The sequence below is a fragment of the Acartia tonsa genome, chromosome 6 (assembly GCF_053477335.1).
Source record: "Acartia tonsa isolate MP-2025a chromosome 6, ASM5347733v1, whole genome shotgun sequence".
NCBI lineage: Eukaryota > Metazoa > Arthropoda > Copepoda > Calanoida > Acartiidae > Acartia > Acartia tonsa.
This window is the reverse complement of record NC_137265.1, coordinates 207,451-225,496: the sequence shown is the minus strand read 5'-3', so window position 1 is coordinate 225,496 and position 18,046 is coordinate 207,451. Positions and strand designations below refer to the sequence as shown.

At 31.6% G+C, this 18,046-nt stretch overlaps 1 protein-coding gene across 1 annotated transcript in view; it reads left to right on the top strand.

The window, feature by feature from the left end:
• LOC145323474 (uncharacterized) overlaps positions 1-18,046 on the top strand; it is a 50,004-nt gene that overhangs the window by 8,928 nt on the left and 23,030 nt on the right. The window contains exons 6-16 of the mRNA XM_080165876.1: positions 931-1,007; positions 2,748-2,810; positions 3,114-3,173; positions 3,897-4,067; positions 4,345-4,421; positions 4,885-5,521; positions 6,254-6,685; positions 7,694-8,218; positions 13,072-13,125; positions 14,328-14,404; positions 15,024-15,092. Of these exons, the coding sequence (XP_080022002.1) occupies positions 4,374-4,421; positions 4,885-5,521; positions 6,254-6,685; positions 7,694-8,218; positions 13,072-13,125; positions 14,328-14,404; positions 15,024-15,092 (1,842 nt within the window). The 5' untranslated portion in view covers positions 931-1,007; positions 2,748-2,810; positions 3,114-3,173; positions 3,897-4,067; positions 4,345-4,373. The remainder of the gene's footprint in view (positions 1-930; positions 1,008-2,747; positions 2,811-3,113; positions 3,174-3,896; positions 4,068-4,344; positions 4,422-4,884; positions 5,522-6,253; positions 6,686-7,693; positions 8,219-13,071; positions 13,126-14,327; positions 14,405-15,023; positions 15,093-18,046) is intronic.

Below are 18,046 nucleotides of genomic sequence, written 5' to 3'. Positions count from 1 at the left end.
GCTTCATAAATATTGTATTCTGGTATAGAGTAAAATTAGGCCTTATGATTTTACTATAAAATCAACTAAAAAGTCAATTCTTTATAATATATCAACGAATTAACATTAACATGTTTGTGTTCTCTCACTTATTTTAAAAACATAAAAAATGGCTGTAAAGGGTTAAATGACAACAAATGTTTATGCTATAAAACAAATTTATTTTTGTCACATATACAATATGTTATAAAATAAGATTATTCAAACTTATCTTTTAAAATAATTTTAAAAAGTATGTATCTTTTATGTGTACGGTTTTCATTCTTTTCATTTTAATTAAATAAAAAATATTTAACTACATTGGAAATAAGTCACTTTGTGAAAACACTCTTTTTTTGAATTGTAAAGAATTATATAAAACAAGACTTTTTATTGGTTAGATTTCAGAATTATTTGTTTTATTGTAAATGTAGATTTTTCAATGAAATTAATTGTTTTGGAAAAAAAATTATTTCCAATGAACAGAGTAATGTTTTTTTTATTGTATCAATATAAAGTGAATCATATAAAAATGTTCTGTAAGCCACAATATTACCCGAAGAAAAAAAAGCTTTTGTTTCGGTCAAAATGATTACAGCAACACTAAAAATTAATTTTTAAATCCCCCCAAAAAAGTTTACTGGGGACTTAATTCAAATTTGGGCTCTGCAGTCTGATTCTATAGGTGTCCTAGTATATTTTTGACCCCCCATTCAAAAATAGGTTAAAAACAGTTTAAAACTAGAAACCTATAAAATCTCCAAAGCATTGTTTGCCAGAATAGCATTCCTTTGTCCCTGCTATATCTCCTATGAAGGAAAGCAAGTCAATTTAGAATAAGTTAAAGAAATAGTGTTAATTAAAATGAAAGATTAATTTTTTTTCATGTAATCTTACTATATTATTATTTAGAAATGGAGGAATTAGGCAGTAAAACTGAAATGGATAAGAACACAGGTTGTGCAGGTCCCTGTAGTGATACCAAAGAGGTATTTATTCTGCATTTTTATGAAGCCTAAAATTCGGTATTAGTCTTTAAAAATATACAAAAAAATATTTCAATTACTCTAACAAAACATCAAAGTTGTAAGAGAACAAAAAATATCCTTAAATACCAATACCTAGTAAAATATATTCAAAAGGAGTGGGGACAAAACACCTAATTTAAACCTCTCTCTCTCTCTCTCTCTCTCTCTCTCTCTATCTCTCTCTCTCTCTCTCTCTCTCTCTCTCTCTCTCACTCTCTATCTAAGCTTACTCAATGTCTTTCTCTCTATATCTGTCCATCTCTATTTACAATATAAATCTATCTTAAGTTGCTTTTTCTCTTTTTTATCTCCCTCCCCCTCTCTCTCTCTTTTCTTTCTTTTCTCTCTTTCTCTATCTATATGCCTTTCTTTCTTTTTTACTCTTGCTTTCTCTCTCATATTGCCGATGACATAACACTTTATATTGCAACTAAACTTTGTTAATTTTTATAGCTGCGCTACTTATGAACATGTTAGACATCTTAGTCATTGCAGTATTTGTTTAAAATAAGGAACATAGATAGTTCTTCAGAAGTTTTAATTGATTTAAATCATGTAGAGTTAGATTGTTTTTAAGCCTTATCTTAACTTCTTCAAACTAATGTGTATTAACCCAATCTCTTTTTTTTGTTTGTTCTTTTGTCGGAAGTGCAATGAACTGAACATTATTTCTATTTGGAATTTTTTTTTTAACTTTTAAGAAAAAGGGATAACTTTGTTTTGATTTTTTTCAAAGTTCTTCTCTGTAAATTATTCTGTTTTTTTGTTTGATAGGTTGTTTCCCTTAAAGTGCCTTATTGAACAAAGCACCCCTTAGCCTTGTTGTAAAACAAATTGCTTTAATCCTTGTCAACACAGAGTATAAAGCTTGGGGTAAAATAGTTTACCTATAGGTATAATATCCCTATCCTAGATTTTTTTTTCAATAAAAAGCAAAGCTCTGCCAAGGAGAGAGGGGACAATGGGCTGTTTAATTCATTAAAGTCCCCAAAGTTTTATATTATAATAACGTTTTCTTCGTCGTTGGCTTAACAACATTGGGGACTTTTATTAAATTTTGATTGGTTGGTTCATTAAGTTGATTGTCTAAACGTTTCAATCACTAATTATATTCTACAGAAGTGATAATTTTGTGTATTAGCATGGGGATGTACAATGTACATCAAGTTTTAGGTCATTGTCCTATTCCTTTAGATTCCTGGCACAAGCCACGTCCTATTTTATTTGAAACTGAAAGATAAGGAAGGGATATGCATAGTTTAGTTGTTTCTTTACTGTCGTGGTAACCTATAGCACAATTTTTTGGTTTAAAAGGTAAATATTAAAATGTTTACATAAGTTTAAAACCAATTAAGAGTATAATAAGATTGACAACTTCATAAATAGGTGAAGCAAATATGTAAACATTATTTTACTTTAATCCAGCTTTTTAAAAAATTAGTAATAGTAACTGTCTGTTTGTCTATTATAGTAAACTGATATGGTTTCCTCTTTGTTAGAGATGCTTCTTATAGTTTTAGGGGAGGTTTGTAACTATTTTTCTCCTAAATTTACTTTAAAACTACAATTAAAATTTCCACTAGATAGTTGAATTTCTACAACCGACAAATAATATTGAAAGACATGAAACCAATGCTCATACAAAAGTAATGAAAATTAGATACATAAAGAAGGTAATTTTTAATATGTATTTTATTTCAGTTAAAGAGAAACTTTGCTTCTAAAGAATAACTGTGTGGTCTTGGTGTTATCTTTTGTGCTTAGGTAAGTGTTAAAATCATACATTTTAATAAGTAGCGCAGCTACTCGTTAAATAGGTTATGTTTGTCCTTTCCTATAAATTCAACCCCCACCCCATAAAAAAATATTTTTTTTCAAACTAAAATTAAAAATTTTCACTAAATAGCTGTTTTAGGCATTTTAAAACTTTTATTAGCCTTTGCATTTTTAAAACTGACAACAAATAATATTGAAGAAGTCATAATTCTAACTAAGGCACATACAAAATACAACAAATAAGATTAAATAATTAAGATGTAATTATCAATAGACATATCTTTTGTTTAGTTAGAGAGAAGCTTTCCTTCTAGAAATAACTGTGGCCTTGGCGTTATCTTCTGTTGTAAGGTTGTAAAATTATACATTTACATAAAGCTTCTAAAATTATGTTCCTTCCGCCCCACTTTGAAGCTAATAAAAGTGGCTGACGCAAAAAAATTAACCAATGAGTGGCCAGTATACACTGTAATTGACTGACACTCTACAAGTGTTAATGTTCGTTTTTTCTAAAGGCAATTTCAATTAGAAGGGTTAACTGAGATACCCTATCCAAATATTGTTTAAACTTTCCTTGTACCTATGAGAAGCTTAGAATTAAGGGAGAGGGAGACCGATATTTCTTCAGCATGATCCTTCATAAGAGACAGAGATCCCTCCTGACATTAAAAAATTAATGTATATTATCTATTTTTATAGCTTTGCTCCTTACAATTACTTTATCCTTTGTGTATGAGTAAAACCTAAATTTTAATTGTTCTTCTTTTATAGAGCACTTCAAAAGTAGGATATTCTGTTCATCCCTTTTTTTTCTTTATATGGCATATAATTGAATGAATTTCAATTTTCTACCATTTAGTTTTTAAGATATCAAGACTTTAAAATCGTCTTTTTAAATTGCATATATCACAAAAAGACCATTTTCAAGTCTTGATATTTTCAAAACTACGTGGTAGAAAATTAAAATTCTTTCAAATTTATGCCATATAAATATAGTTTAACCCATTAACTAGCAAAAAATATGCGGTTCACTAAATTAAGTTTAAATGCATTTCGTGAAACTACCCCTTTTAGGCAATTATGTTGACAAGTGAGAGGTGTTGTCAAAACTGGTAAAAATGTTGCAAATATAAAAACTGGCAGATCCTCTAGACGTAGTAGCTGCCACAAAAACAGCTTGGAGTGCTGTTACTGCTGCAGCAGAGATTAAACTTGTTAACAATGAGATACCTGTTTCTGGTTTAGGTAAGCCTTGCTGAAGATTAAAAAAATATTTATACACTTGGTGAAATTATCAATATCTCTCTGTAGTAAAAGATCTCATTAACAGCTACAATTAAACTTACAGGGAAGCTTATTATACTCTTGAAAAGAACTATATCTACTTTGAGGCAGGAGAAGGTATAGTGTTAAATAAAATTAAAATTTGATTACAACATAAAAAATTGCTGTTTTCTATTGGATAGAAGAGATCTAAAATAATTTGTGCATTTAGATATATATTCTTAAAATTTTTATTTAGAATGCGGGAAATTAGGCAGTGGAACTAAAATGGATATAAACACAGGTTGTGCAGGTCCTGGTAGTGATAATAAAAAGGTATGTATTTAGTCATGAAATTTGAAGAAAAAAAAAAGATTTTTTATGACTTTAAGACCAATATTGAAAATTGCTAGGCTATTATAATATGGCATAAAAGAATCAATAAAATCTTTTTACCCACCCCGTTCAGATTTAATTTTAGTGAAAATCTGATGCGATTTATCTGCTGATTTCTGCAAAAGCTAAAATTGCACTCTATTAATATCTAGATAGAAAATAATCAATTAAATTTTAATATAAATTTTAACCCAGTTTTCTAAAATGAATTAGTTATTGGATTTTAGAATAAAGAACAAAAATTAAGATTGCTAAATTAAGGGGTTAAGTGGACATGATTGTATTATAGACAGAAATTCTTGAATAAAAAAGAAACACCTAATCTCTCCACTACTCCTCCCCATGAGAGATTAAGATTTGTAAAGGTACCTTAATGTTAAGGGTTAAAACAGAATATATTTAGAATGAAGTTGAGATGGAGTCTACAATTCCTTCTTCCATGTGTACTTGTGGATTACAATTTGGAGTTTACCCTTTATCATCACAAGATTCTCAATCATTAAATTTAGCTGAAGAAATTGGTAATATGAGAATAAATTTTAATGGACCTGCAGGAGAAAATCAAAGAATTTTAGCTAAAGAAAAGATTGAAGAGATAACACAAAAAATAGCCGATTATTATTATGATCCAGAGTGTAAGGTTATAGCTATTCCTAATCATTTTCTAACACCCAAGAAACCAACTGTGTTAGGAAACAAGGGCAGGGAAAATCAAGATGCTCAGATTTTGGATAAACATCTTGAGGACTGTTTACATCATGAGCTTGTCAATGCAGCAAGAAAATTTAAAATGGAAGCTTTCATTTTCAATGGCTTTCAAGCAGCTGATTGTATTCAACAATTGGATAGAAAAGGAAAAGATACCAGAGGCAAGGATAAATATGCAGAATTTAATCAATATGAGAAAAGAGTTAAGGAGATCCTTGACATAGAAGATGTTGAAGAGGAGAAATTGAAGTCTTGTATTGATGAACATTTCAAGTGGAGGCAAAATCCAATAGAATTTCGAGGCCCAGAAAACTGGTTGTTTAAACAGGAATGTTCATATTTCATATAATAAACTATATTTTTTTTCCAATCAAGCTTAGATTTGATTAGATATTTATTTTGATTAATTATGTGAATTTTAGATTGAGATCTTTCTAACTTTACTGCTAAATTGCTGATAAAATATTCCTTTTATCTTTCCATCATTGTTTCTTTAAATTCAATGAAATATAAATTTTAACAAATGAAATATTACCTTTACTTATGTCAGGTGTTAAAAAGTCAGATAGACAGAAAACGTAATTATGAATCAAATAGAATTGAAAATACATTCCTATATAAGATCCCTGATGATAAACTAAGAAACTTTTACAAATATCAATTTTACAATTTTAGCCTTCAGAATAAAAAAACAGAATGGGACACAATCATGATAATTCCTAAGCATAATGTTATCATTAATATAGAGGTTAAACTAGGACCTAAAGTACAAGGAGATAAACTGAAACTACTAAAAGATGCTTCAGATCAAACAAAACAACACTTTTCTTTCATGCTAAAATTGTTTGGAGGAATTCTTTCCAAAGAATGGGTTTTTGTCAGAGCTGCCTGTGTTCCTTATTTGACAATTATTGATGACACCACAATACCCTGTGTCAATTGTCAACCATTCATTCTACAAGATAAAGATGTTAATGATGTAACACCATGGTTGAAACAGTTAATTGAACATAATCTAGTTCCATCTTATAATTGTAATCAAGCAGTATATAAAAATATTGTAGCTGAATTGATATATCACATCTCAATAAAGGAGTCAAGTAAATTTGATAGATTGATATCAGATCCATTGACAATTAGCAGAGAAACTGAAAACGCATTCACTGGAAAAACTGTTGGAATATCAGGAGAGAGTGATGTACCTGAGTCCATGTTAACCAATGAACAAAAATCATTGACTGGAAAGATTAAAGGACTATCAGAAAAGAGTGTTGTACCTGATTCAATGCTAACCAGTGAACATAAAGCATTAGCAGGAAAGGATAAAGGACTATCAGAAAAGAGTGATGTACCTGATCCCATATTGACCAATGAACAAAAAGCACTGACAGACCTTTTAGATGACAATAAGGCTGTATACATGCTTAACAATGATCAACTGCAAGCAGTACACTCACCAACTAAATGCCTTATCATAGAAGGTGACTATGGTACTGGTAAAACGTATGTACTAAAGGAAAGAGCTAAAAAATGTGCAATAGATAATAGTACAGATCAATTATTTTACATTGATCTAACAGCACTTACACATAAAGCTATGCAAATTTTTACAAAATGTGAATTTTCTGTTATGGACATTATAGCTGTAGAAGATTTTGACTCTTATCCTAATATCACAGTAATTACTGCTAAAGAGTTCGGGACTAGAGGAGTCTCCATGCAAACTCATATAGTCAATTCTTTAAACAGTTTCTTAAGAGAAAATCACTGTGATCATTTATTCATTGATGAAATGATAATTGGAGGTTATGTTTTTTCTGACTCTATAAAAACAATTTGTGTCAACTTAAAAATATTAGATGGTCATAAAGGTGATTCATCATTTTTTAGAGAAATTCTTGAAAATGAGAAAGAAAAGTGGATAGAAACTATGAAAATGAATCATAATGCTGTGCATGTTAATCTCACAAAAAATATGAGAAATTCGCAGCAAATTATTCATCTAGCTAAAGCTTTAGGACAGGATTCTAAACAACAAGTGTCTTGCTCGCTTGATACTAATGTCATGGGTACCCATAATTTTTACTACAGAAATGTTTATGACATTCGTCCTAGCTTATTAGTTGTTGCTGCTGTAAAAAAATATTTCAAAGCTAAACCTACAGAAAGTGTTGTTGTATTAGCAGACATAAGTTTTTGGTCTGAAGTATTTGAGATGTTACACAAACACTTTTCCTCAATTACATCGGTTGTCAGAAATTTTACTGAATACATGAAAAAACCTGAAGGAATATTGGTAACAGTTATAATGGAATTCCAGGGTGCTCAAGCAAGGAACATTATCATATGTGATAGTCACAATATTTATTGGGATTTGCAAAGGAGGAATTTAGTACTTAGAACAATGTCTTTTGCAATTTTTATTTTGGAGAAAGATAACAATAAACTAAATAGTTCTGGAGCAATTGAAGATAAAAATCTGCATGAATATATTTATCCTGAAGGAAAAGCTCCAGAGTGTCATCACTATCATAATAAAGATAAGCATGATATTAGTGCCTTAACTATGGCAATATTAGATAAGTACAAACTGTTTGACCAGGATGAGAGTATTGCAATCATAACATACTCAAGAATTTCTAAAGATATTATCAGAGAGGCAAATACAAAGAGGTTTCTTAAATTATCTAAAAATGAGAAAGAGGATCAAATTGAGAAGAATATTACATTAGAAACCCAAGAACTATCTGAAGATGTAAAGAGAAACATTTCTAGAAATTTTGCTGATACATCTTGGAGCTACTATCACATTCACTACAACCCAAAAGAAGTTCTAAAAGATCTAGTAAACAAGCCAAGACATGTCAATTATATCAAAGTTCATATTGTATCAAATTATGAATATTTCCGGGAATTAAAGAATATCATTGTATTTGCGGATGAAAATATTGATCATAAACATGAATTTGCAGCTTGGCGACATTCACTTAATTATTCAGATGATGTGACAAGCATAGATGTTGAGCGGAGTAAGAGGGAAAGAAATGAATATGATATGTTATGTAGTAAAATAATAATGTTATATCAACCAAAGTTTGCCATAGTTGTACATGATGATGATTTTGATATGTTCAGTGGTCCAAAGGGAGCTCTAAACCTAATTGAGGATAATAATCTACATGAACATATTCCTGTACAAAAGACTGACCTATCAAATCAATGACGAAAGTTTCATTAATTCATATTTACTCCTCTATTTAAAGAAAATTCAAAATAATATTATCTGATATCTTTTAATGATAATGTTAAATACATTTAATTTAGTATAATAAATAATGATTATTATCAGTCTTTTTATAAGATTTTTTTTTATGAATCTACTCTATAGTTTATCTTGTATGTAAGATTTAAGAATAAAAGTCTAAAATTCTTTATCCTATTATTTAAGTAGAAAACTTTTGTACAGCTAAAGATCTCGAGAAATGCTGGTTTTTATTGGTTTAAGTTCTCATGACACATTTTTAAATGTCTTGGGGTTGTTTTAGGCTATTTTCCCAACCGACCACGCCCTCTGCTATAGGCTAGGTGTATAGTAGATAGTATTATATCAGCAATAATAAGAAAACACCCTACAAGTTTTAATGTTTGTTTATCTTACCATTTCAGAGCTTAGCTTTTAAGGATGCTGTCATCCTTGTTTAGTTTAAATTATTAAAGAATTTCTAAAAGCTGATGCTTTACTTGTTGTAACATAAGCTTAAGTTTAAGGACCGTTTAACAATGTTAAACTTTAATCACTGTAAACAACATTAATTGAGGGTTGCCACATGAAAATATTAGTTTTTTTTTGCATTAAATAAGAATTAAAAGCGAAGCTCAGAAACGGTATGACAGACAAACATTAACTTTTGCAGAATGTCAGAACTGAATATAAAAAGTTTTGACAAAATTACACGTGAATTTGTTGCAAAACTTCTTAAATACAGAATTCTGTTTAAAGACATACTGACATTTTTTCGACTTGATTATAGAGATGCTTTGCTTATAATATTATATCTTATTGTAACAGGAATCAGTACTTTAAAAATCAGATCATTCGGATGATTATATCACATACAAATTTGCTAAAAAAGTTAAGAAAACATCATGTTTAAAATGGTTGTACCGACATTCAGATAACGATTATAGAGTTGCTACGCTTTCTAAATCGTACCTTATTACTACAAGAATCACCATGCAAAGCTTACAATTGATAGTACGATTCTAACATGCCTAAATTAACAAAAAGGTATTTGTTCCGGACGGATATTCGTACAGACGGACCGACCCTAATTATAGAAAAGCTTCGCTTCTAAAGTAACTACAAGCCGGATTGGTCAATAACGTTAAAGAATATTTGGATCAAGTCAAGCTGAGTATGCCAATATCCTATTTTGGCACACGCTACTTGACTTGGGGGAATATTGGCATACTCTACTTGACTAGGGGGAATATTGGCACACTCTGCTTTACTTGGCGTAATATTGGCACTTTCTGCTTTACTTGTCAAGATATGCTTTATCTAAAATTTTGAAATAATTTATGTATATATACTAGTGGTTCCAACCCCGCCCCACCCCCCCCTCGATGTCTCTAGGGGCATTTGAGGGAAGGAGAGAGCTGAAAATATCCTTTACATTTAAGTTTAAAAAGAAAAACTATTGTAACAAAATCAAGGTATTTTAAAGGACCAATAAGAAGCTTCATTGAAAGAAGATCCAAACAGTCCATCGATTAGTAAGATCTTTTATTTTGAAATTTTAATAGTTTTAGGCTAATTTTCGTAACTTTTCTACTACTTGGAATAGAGAGCTCCTAGGTGCTAGGGACGCAACTGCTAGTTTATAGATTTTACGTACATAAAGTAGTAAATTTGTAGGTTGAATTATTATAATATAAATCGGAAAATATGTTAAATTCATCTTTTTTTTGTCATGCTGCTTTGTTTGATAAACTATTGGCATACTATGCTTTACTTGATGAATTATTGGCATACTATGTTTTACTTCGGGGAATATTGGCATACTCTACTTGACTAGGGGGAATATTGGCACGCTCTGTTTTACTTGTTGCCATTGGCACACTCAGCTTGACTTGATCCGAATATTTAAATGTCATTCACGTAATGAATATATCATTACTTAGATCTTACACCAGATTTTTTTGTTCTACAATAGAGTGAACCCTGTAGCGGGCTAAAATAACGATCTCCCCCAACTTTCTCCTTTGCCCTCCTACTGGATAAATGTCCCGACTAACAAAAGCAAGGGGAAATTGCAACCTAATTTGACGACAATTTTTCTCCTGTCCTAATATCCACGTATATTCTACATCCATCACAAAAAAATTTTTTCTCTTATTTCCTTAATAGATAGCAGCACTAAATTGAATTATTAAAATGTCGGCTTTGAATGACGAAATTTTTAAAGGAAAATTTTCTTATGACCCTATCGGCTTCTCCCTAGGGGCCTTTAGGGGCATATGAGGTTGGGGGGGGGGGGGGGGGTAGGTGGATGTGGAGGTCTGTCACCCTATGTTCATTTTCTATTTTAGTTTCAAAAAGTAGGGTTAAGGGGGCGATTTCTATTAAAGTGATAACCTCCCCCTTAATAGTTATAAAACCTTCCCTGGACCTATGAGAAGCTACATTGTAAAGAAGAACCATATCGGATGGGCGATTAGCGGGATTCTGATCGGTACAGACGGACACACCAAAAAGAGTAGCATTATATTGAAATAAAATGTATATTAAGTTTAATATAAGTGAGTAAAATAGTAAATCATTTTATAAAAACAAGGATCCATAAAAGCAAAGATCTGAAACGCTAGGACAAACGAACATTAACACTTTCAGAACTGAATAATCAGAATATAAATTTATAAAAGTCGTAAGAAAATTGTTAGTAAATTTGTTGAAAACTGTTTAAATACATGAAAGAGAGAAAGAAAGAGAAAGAGAGAGAGATAGATAGAGATATAGATAGAGAGATAGATAGATAGAAGAGAGAGAGAGAGAGAGAGAGAGAGAGAGAGAGAGAGAGAGAGAGAGAGAGAGAGAGAGAGAGAGAGAGAGATAGTTAGAATCAACTGCTTTATTGATGTCAATTAATGTCTTTTAAGTTCTAAAATACTTTTACGGACTGACAGACAGGGAAAAATTATTTATTTAGCTATCTAACACGGAACTCATTTATTGGTCAATTCGTTTATCCATTAGGAGGGGAGGGGATGACGTAAAGAGGGTGGAAGGGGAAAATCATTTAACTTTATTACATTAAAATCTGCATGTTGTATGATCCAAATATATACATCTATAATACAAAGTAGCTTGATGTCTTTCTGTCTGTCTGTCCGTCCGTCCGTCCGTCTGAAGCTTAAGATCTCGGTAACCACTGAACCGATCGGATTATACTCTTCAGGGTATATACCTATTGGTCCTGCGGTGGTTTTAAGCTATTTCCTTGGGGGGGGGGGGGGGTGGGACACTCCCAACCCCCCCAAAAACACAAAAAAATCCTCCCCCCATTTTTTTACGAATTTTGCAAATTTGTTGTTTAATCGTTTTTTTTTTACGAATTTACGAATTCGTTATTTATTCGAGAAAATGTTTTCCTGCTGGGTAGGTGCGAAAATTTGCGATCCGTTTTGCTGGGTAAGTAATAGAAGATGTAATTATACCTCTTGGGGCAAAGCCCCTAGAGGCTAGGGGCGAAGCCGCTAGTATATATATCCATTACTAAGAGGGTTTTTCTTAGTATAATATATTTTTCGAGAGTATTGTTTTAGGGTAATGGGGACACTATTCGTATATATATACAGAAATTATGTAGTGCTTTTCAAATACTTTTAAGCACGGAGGGACGTACGGACAGACATACATTAGAGTGTAGCTACACTATTAATAATAGCTGCTTTCCTTTTTACTATAAAACAAAACCATACATTCTTACACACACACACAGGAATACTTACACACACCTACACACACCCACCCACACACACACACACACACACACACACACATACACAATTGCTTTCTCATTCCTTACACAAAACATTACATTTTGGTTTTATCGATAATTACGTTCACTGCGTTTATGTTAGATCATAACAAATATGAAATTTTAGTGAAACAATTATGTTTTAATTTTTTTTTGTGAAAAATGTTAAATTATGTACAGGACAAATAATGGTAAGCCATTTTCTTATTTATATAATGTATAGCTATTTGATATTTATAAATTTTTGTAAGAGAAGCCTCATTATAGTTATAGTACGTATCTTTAATCGTTAACGCATGTTAGAATTGTCGTATAGATTTGCATGAAGATTACTGTACTATTTAGGTATAATATTGCAAGCAAACTTCATTATCAAAAGTCAGAATGTCAAATTTCTACATAATGTTTTTTTAGCTTTTCTAAAAGCATTTTTATATGTTGAAATATTAATTACTAGAAAAAGTAAGAAGTAAGCGAAACATCTCTATAATCAAGATTAAAAATGTTAGTATGTCCATAAGTATGTAAGTTGGGATAGATTATCACGGACAACAAAGTGGAAAATTAAATGCGTCGCTACTCTATATTTGTTAATGTTCGTATGTCAGACCTTTTTATGAATGTTGTCATTTTTGTTTGAATATAGTTTCTAAATTAGGAAGTGGACATACATTGGGCTGTTTATTACACTAGTCCCCAAAGTCTTATGATAATGTAATTCTTATTAATTGGCTTAACTTTGATTGTTTGGTTCGTTTAGTTGAGTGCCCAAACGTTTTAACCACTACATTATTGTAATCTACAGAAGGGGTAATTTTGTTTGTCATAAATAATCGTTTCAGGTTCACTATCAGATGATCTGGATGGCATGGACTTTAATCTTCCTCCAAGACTCGGTGAGAGCTGACAGAGGGATAGACAATAAATCTATAAGTATAGATGTATAGCTCTTGTGTTGGGGACCTTATCGTCTGCTAGCAAATTGCTTCTAACTCTTTTCTAACGACTTGGCTTTGTTGTTATTCGGTATTCCCGATACTAAGCATTTGCTGACATTCAAAGACCTAATTGAAAGTCGGCACAGGGTCATGCAGTTCTATTCCCCATTCCCCCTGTATTGTTTTAATATAATAGATAGACAGACACACAAACATATAGAAATCTAGAAAAATTTCAAAAATATGATTGAATATTAATAGATAGATATAAGAAAACAAGGATGACAACATCTATAAAAGCGAAGCACTGAAACGGTAGAACAAACTTGTATAGTGTCAGAACTGAATAATCAGAATATAAATGTATAGATGTCGAAGCAAAATTTAAGTAAAATTGTTGAAAAACTGCTAGATACAGAATACTGTTTATGGACATGCTTACATTTTTAGGACTTGATTATAGAGTTGCTTCGCTTATAATATTGTACTTTGTTGTCCCAGGAATCAGTATACCAAAAATCAGATCATTCGGATTATTAGATCACATAAAAATTTGTTGTTAAAAAAGTAAAAAAATCATTATGTTTAAAATGGACGTACGGACATTCTGGTAATGATTATAGAGTTTCTACGCTTTCTAATTCGTACCTAACTACTACAGGAATCACCATGCAAAGTTTGAAACCAATAGGACAATTCTATCATACCTAAATTAGCGAAAAAAGCTATCCGTTACGGACGGACGGGCGTACGGACGGACCGACCCTAATTATAGAAAAGCTTCGCTTTTAAAAATAATAGCTATATATGTAGACAGATAGATAGGTAGACAGGTTGATAGATAGATATAAGATAGAATTAGTCAGATAAATATGTAGATTTGTGTTAATTAACAAGAACATTATTTCTAGTAGGACTTCGAATCCGTTGGATTAGAACCAGCTCTTCGTGATAATGAAAAATCATGTATCGTACCGTATTATATCCAATTTTCTACGAATATTAAAAGTACAATCTTAATATTAAAACCGTTTTTTTAGCCGACGTGCTTTGGGCATATCGGCGCTAACAAAACTGGTTTTAATCTTATAATTGTACATTTATGTATATATCTGCGGAAAGCTGTCTATAATACAATGTGATAAATAAATATTATGCAGGTGGAGCAGAGCTGACAGGAGTACTAAATCTTCTAGAGAGAGATAGGGAGCTACAAGACCTTTTAGGAGATGTGCAGGTTTGTATTCATTTATTGTTAAGAAAAGTTGCGTAATTTATTTTGTTGTATGGCTACGAAACCTATTAATTTCCGCTGGATTAGAACCGGTTCTCAGTCATACTAAAAAAGCATATTGTACAGCCTCGTATTACAGCCAATTTTCCACGAATATAAAAATAAAAATGATAAAAATTAATACCAATTGTTTAGTCTTAATGTTCTTGAAGGACAAACTAAAGAAACGTATCAAAAAGAAACTTCCGTTTTACATTTCACATTTCATAAATTACTTTAAGGTTCGAACTTTAATGAGCATGAAATTACAACTTTTATAACACGACTTTTATCTGTAGGTCATAACAATCCTGCGTGTTACATGTGCTATACATAGCAGCAGAATACACCATTTTTAACGAGTGACAATTTTTCGGTAACTGGACAAAGTTGCTATAAATCAGCCTTATGACGTCATACAAATTAGAAAGATGAGAGGAGAAGTGGGAAAGAAAACCTCTTAAATGATAATGAGATGGATAATCCCTTATTTATCTGACGTCAAATGGCATATTTTTGAAACACGTTGTCCAGTTACATATTTCGCGCAATAGCGAGATTTAATCTGTTTTTATATTTTAAGGATCGAGCCGAGACCCATCGTATAAATTATTCCCGGCTGAAGTTAGAACATACTAAATTAATTCATCAGGTAGAGTATTGTAACAGGGAGGGATGGTTCTCAGTGGCGTGCGAACCGAAGGGGGCATTTGGGGCAATCGCCCCCCCCTAGCGACCAAAACGCCCCCCCCCCCTGCCCCCCCTAGCCACCGCCCCCCTGCCCTCCCCCCTTAATGTTGAAAAATGCCCCATTTTGCCCCCCCCTGGTCAACAAAAATGCCCCTTTTTGCCCCCTACCCTACAAAAAGCAAAACTATCCCAGTTTCCAAAAAAATATCAAGAAATACTCAACAAAAAAATTTTTGGCGCTTCGCGCCAAACAGACAGTTACTATTCATTTAACCTTACCAAATTTTTTAATTAGTGTAGAAATTAGGTTATCATTTTTTTTCACTGAACATAACAAACCAGGTAATAGGAAGTATTTTATTTTGTATAATATAAACTTTTAACCAAAGAAATTTTGTACATCCCAAATGATGATACAAAAAATTACCCCTTATATAGATTACAATTAGTGGATGAAATGTATGGAAACTTGACTAAATTAACCAACCAATCAAAATTCCATTAAAGTCCCCAAAGTTGTTGAGCCAACGAATAAGAAAATTTTATATGAAATATTGGGGACTAGTGTAATAAATAGCCCAAAAACCCCTCCCTCCCTGCATATTTGAAGAAAAAAATTTGCGCTTCGCGCCCTTCCAAATGGTTTCTGCTTTTTATCACATTGTATATTTGGTTTTTATTTTTATAAAAACATGTATAAACAACAAATATTTTATCAAAAAGTTATTTTAGATAAAAAAGAAACAGCGTTGATATTTATCTAAGCCTTTTTCTCAACACTGTATGTCTGTCTAAATGAATAACTATATATGATGTTGTATTATTTTCAGGATAAGTTTATCATTTTTTTGTGTACATACCCTTACAAAAAGACATGTTTTTTTATGGCAATTTTCATTAAAAACCCTTAAAACTAACTACATTCTATATTCCTAACTTGATAAAAATACGCCACTCATGTTGTCTTTAACTGATTTTAGTTTAAAGGGGAAGTAAATATTTTTAGGTGTGCTTCACGCACCGCCCTTATAAATCCTTGGAAACACCACTTAATAAAAAATTAACAGAGTTTTATAGTGCCATTTAAAGAGGGTAGGATATGTTGATATTACTTTTAAGCTTCTCTATAATTCACTATGGCTGTCAGTACGTAATGCTAAGGGGGAAATGTGATTTTTTCAACTGCAATTAAAGATAGAAGGCTAAAACTTAATGTTAACATTCCCATGGATTCATTCATGGAGTACGGACAGCTTTTCAGGACGTTTTTGGCTATTCTTGTATCTTTTAAATTTCGGGTATAGTCCCTTTTGTGACGTTGCCTCTTAAGGTGCATATTGTTGTATTTTCACAGTAGCTTTTCACCTATTTATAGCTCCTGTGGGGCCAATTGCCTAACCCTCCTGACCTAACTTAACCTAGAATAACCTATTAAAAGCTATTATGAAAATACGCGAAATGCCCCTTAAGAGGCGTTGCCACAAAAGAGACTATACCCCAAAGTTTTCCATATTTCTAAGAAATTTTTATATCTGTAGATGAAAGGACAAGTAATTTTTTATATTTTTTACATAGTTCTTTATATCTTTGGTTTTTATGGTACGATAAATTTTTTTGTTGATTATAATATTTAAAAAAATAAAATTTCTCGCTGTTTTGAGCATCCAGTATGTAATTTACTTTGACTGTCATCACACAACATACAGGAAAAAGGATTTGTGACTTTTTCTACCTAAAATATATATTTATTTCAACAAATGCTTTTTAAATCTACTTGTCTGTATTCTTATTTAAGATTTTTTGTGCTTTGCTACTTAAAGATGTTGTCATCCTTGTTGTCATACAATAAAGAAATATTTAAAATCAGTTTTACAGATTAGGTTAATTTTTGGTAAATTATTTTTCAAAATAAGTGTTTTTATCTCCCCTCCCCCATAATTTTTTTAATGGGGTTATTCATCCTTCCTGCTGAGATTTTATAACATCCCCTTCCACACATAAAAAATGTTTTGTGGTGGGGGGGGGGGGAGGTTAAATTATCTTCTGTACTTTTTTTTCAAAGATGCTTTCTAGCTCCCTTCCCTTCGGTCATCGCAGGGTGGGGGAGAAGGGATGGGGGAGAAGAGATGGGGGGAAGAGATGGGGGATATAAATGGGAAAAAGGGATGGGGAAGAAGGGATAAGGACTAGAAGGCCCATAATCAAATAATCCCACCCCTTAAAACGCCCTTATTTAAAATTAGTATATATAATTAAAATGCCACCCCCTAAAGCAAAGTGCCCCCCCGGGGCACTTTGATTTAGGGGGAGGGGCAAAATTTTATAAAATCTTCAAAATACCCCCCCCTAGACAAAGTGCTTCGCACGCCACTGATGGTTCTTCTCAAGATAATTTAAAATCTGTTTAAATGACTTCTTTATAGATCACTATTGTGATATACATATTTTCAATGTTAATTACAAAAAAAAAATATTCTTATGAGGAGGCAGGAGAGGAGGGGATATTGATCTATGAATTGTACTTGCTTCCTAATTTTATATACGCGTTCTCTCATTCGTTTCCTTAAAAAAAATGGGATTAGGTCAAACATATCAGGACTGTCTAAACTTTCTTACCAATACATAATTTGCGATGAACATCTATTTACTGTACATTGTCTTATCCCTCCCTGCTAAAAAGTGACAATTTATGAAAATTTAGACTCAATGAAAAAAGCTTCGACTTTTCTATAATCTTAAATTTTAATACTTAGAAAATCAATATGTAAATTCTTATTGATTAATCCAATAATTGGACCAATAGGAACAAAATGGAGGAACAGTCCGACCATATTATTGGTTTTTAAATGTACCAATAATATTTTACCGACTGAAAATTTGTTCGCTAACATAATGGGATTAAATAAATGTAAAAAA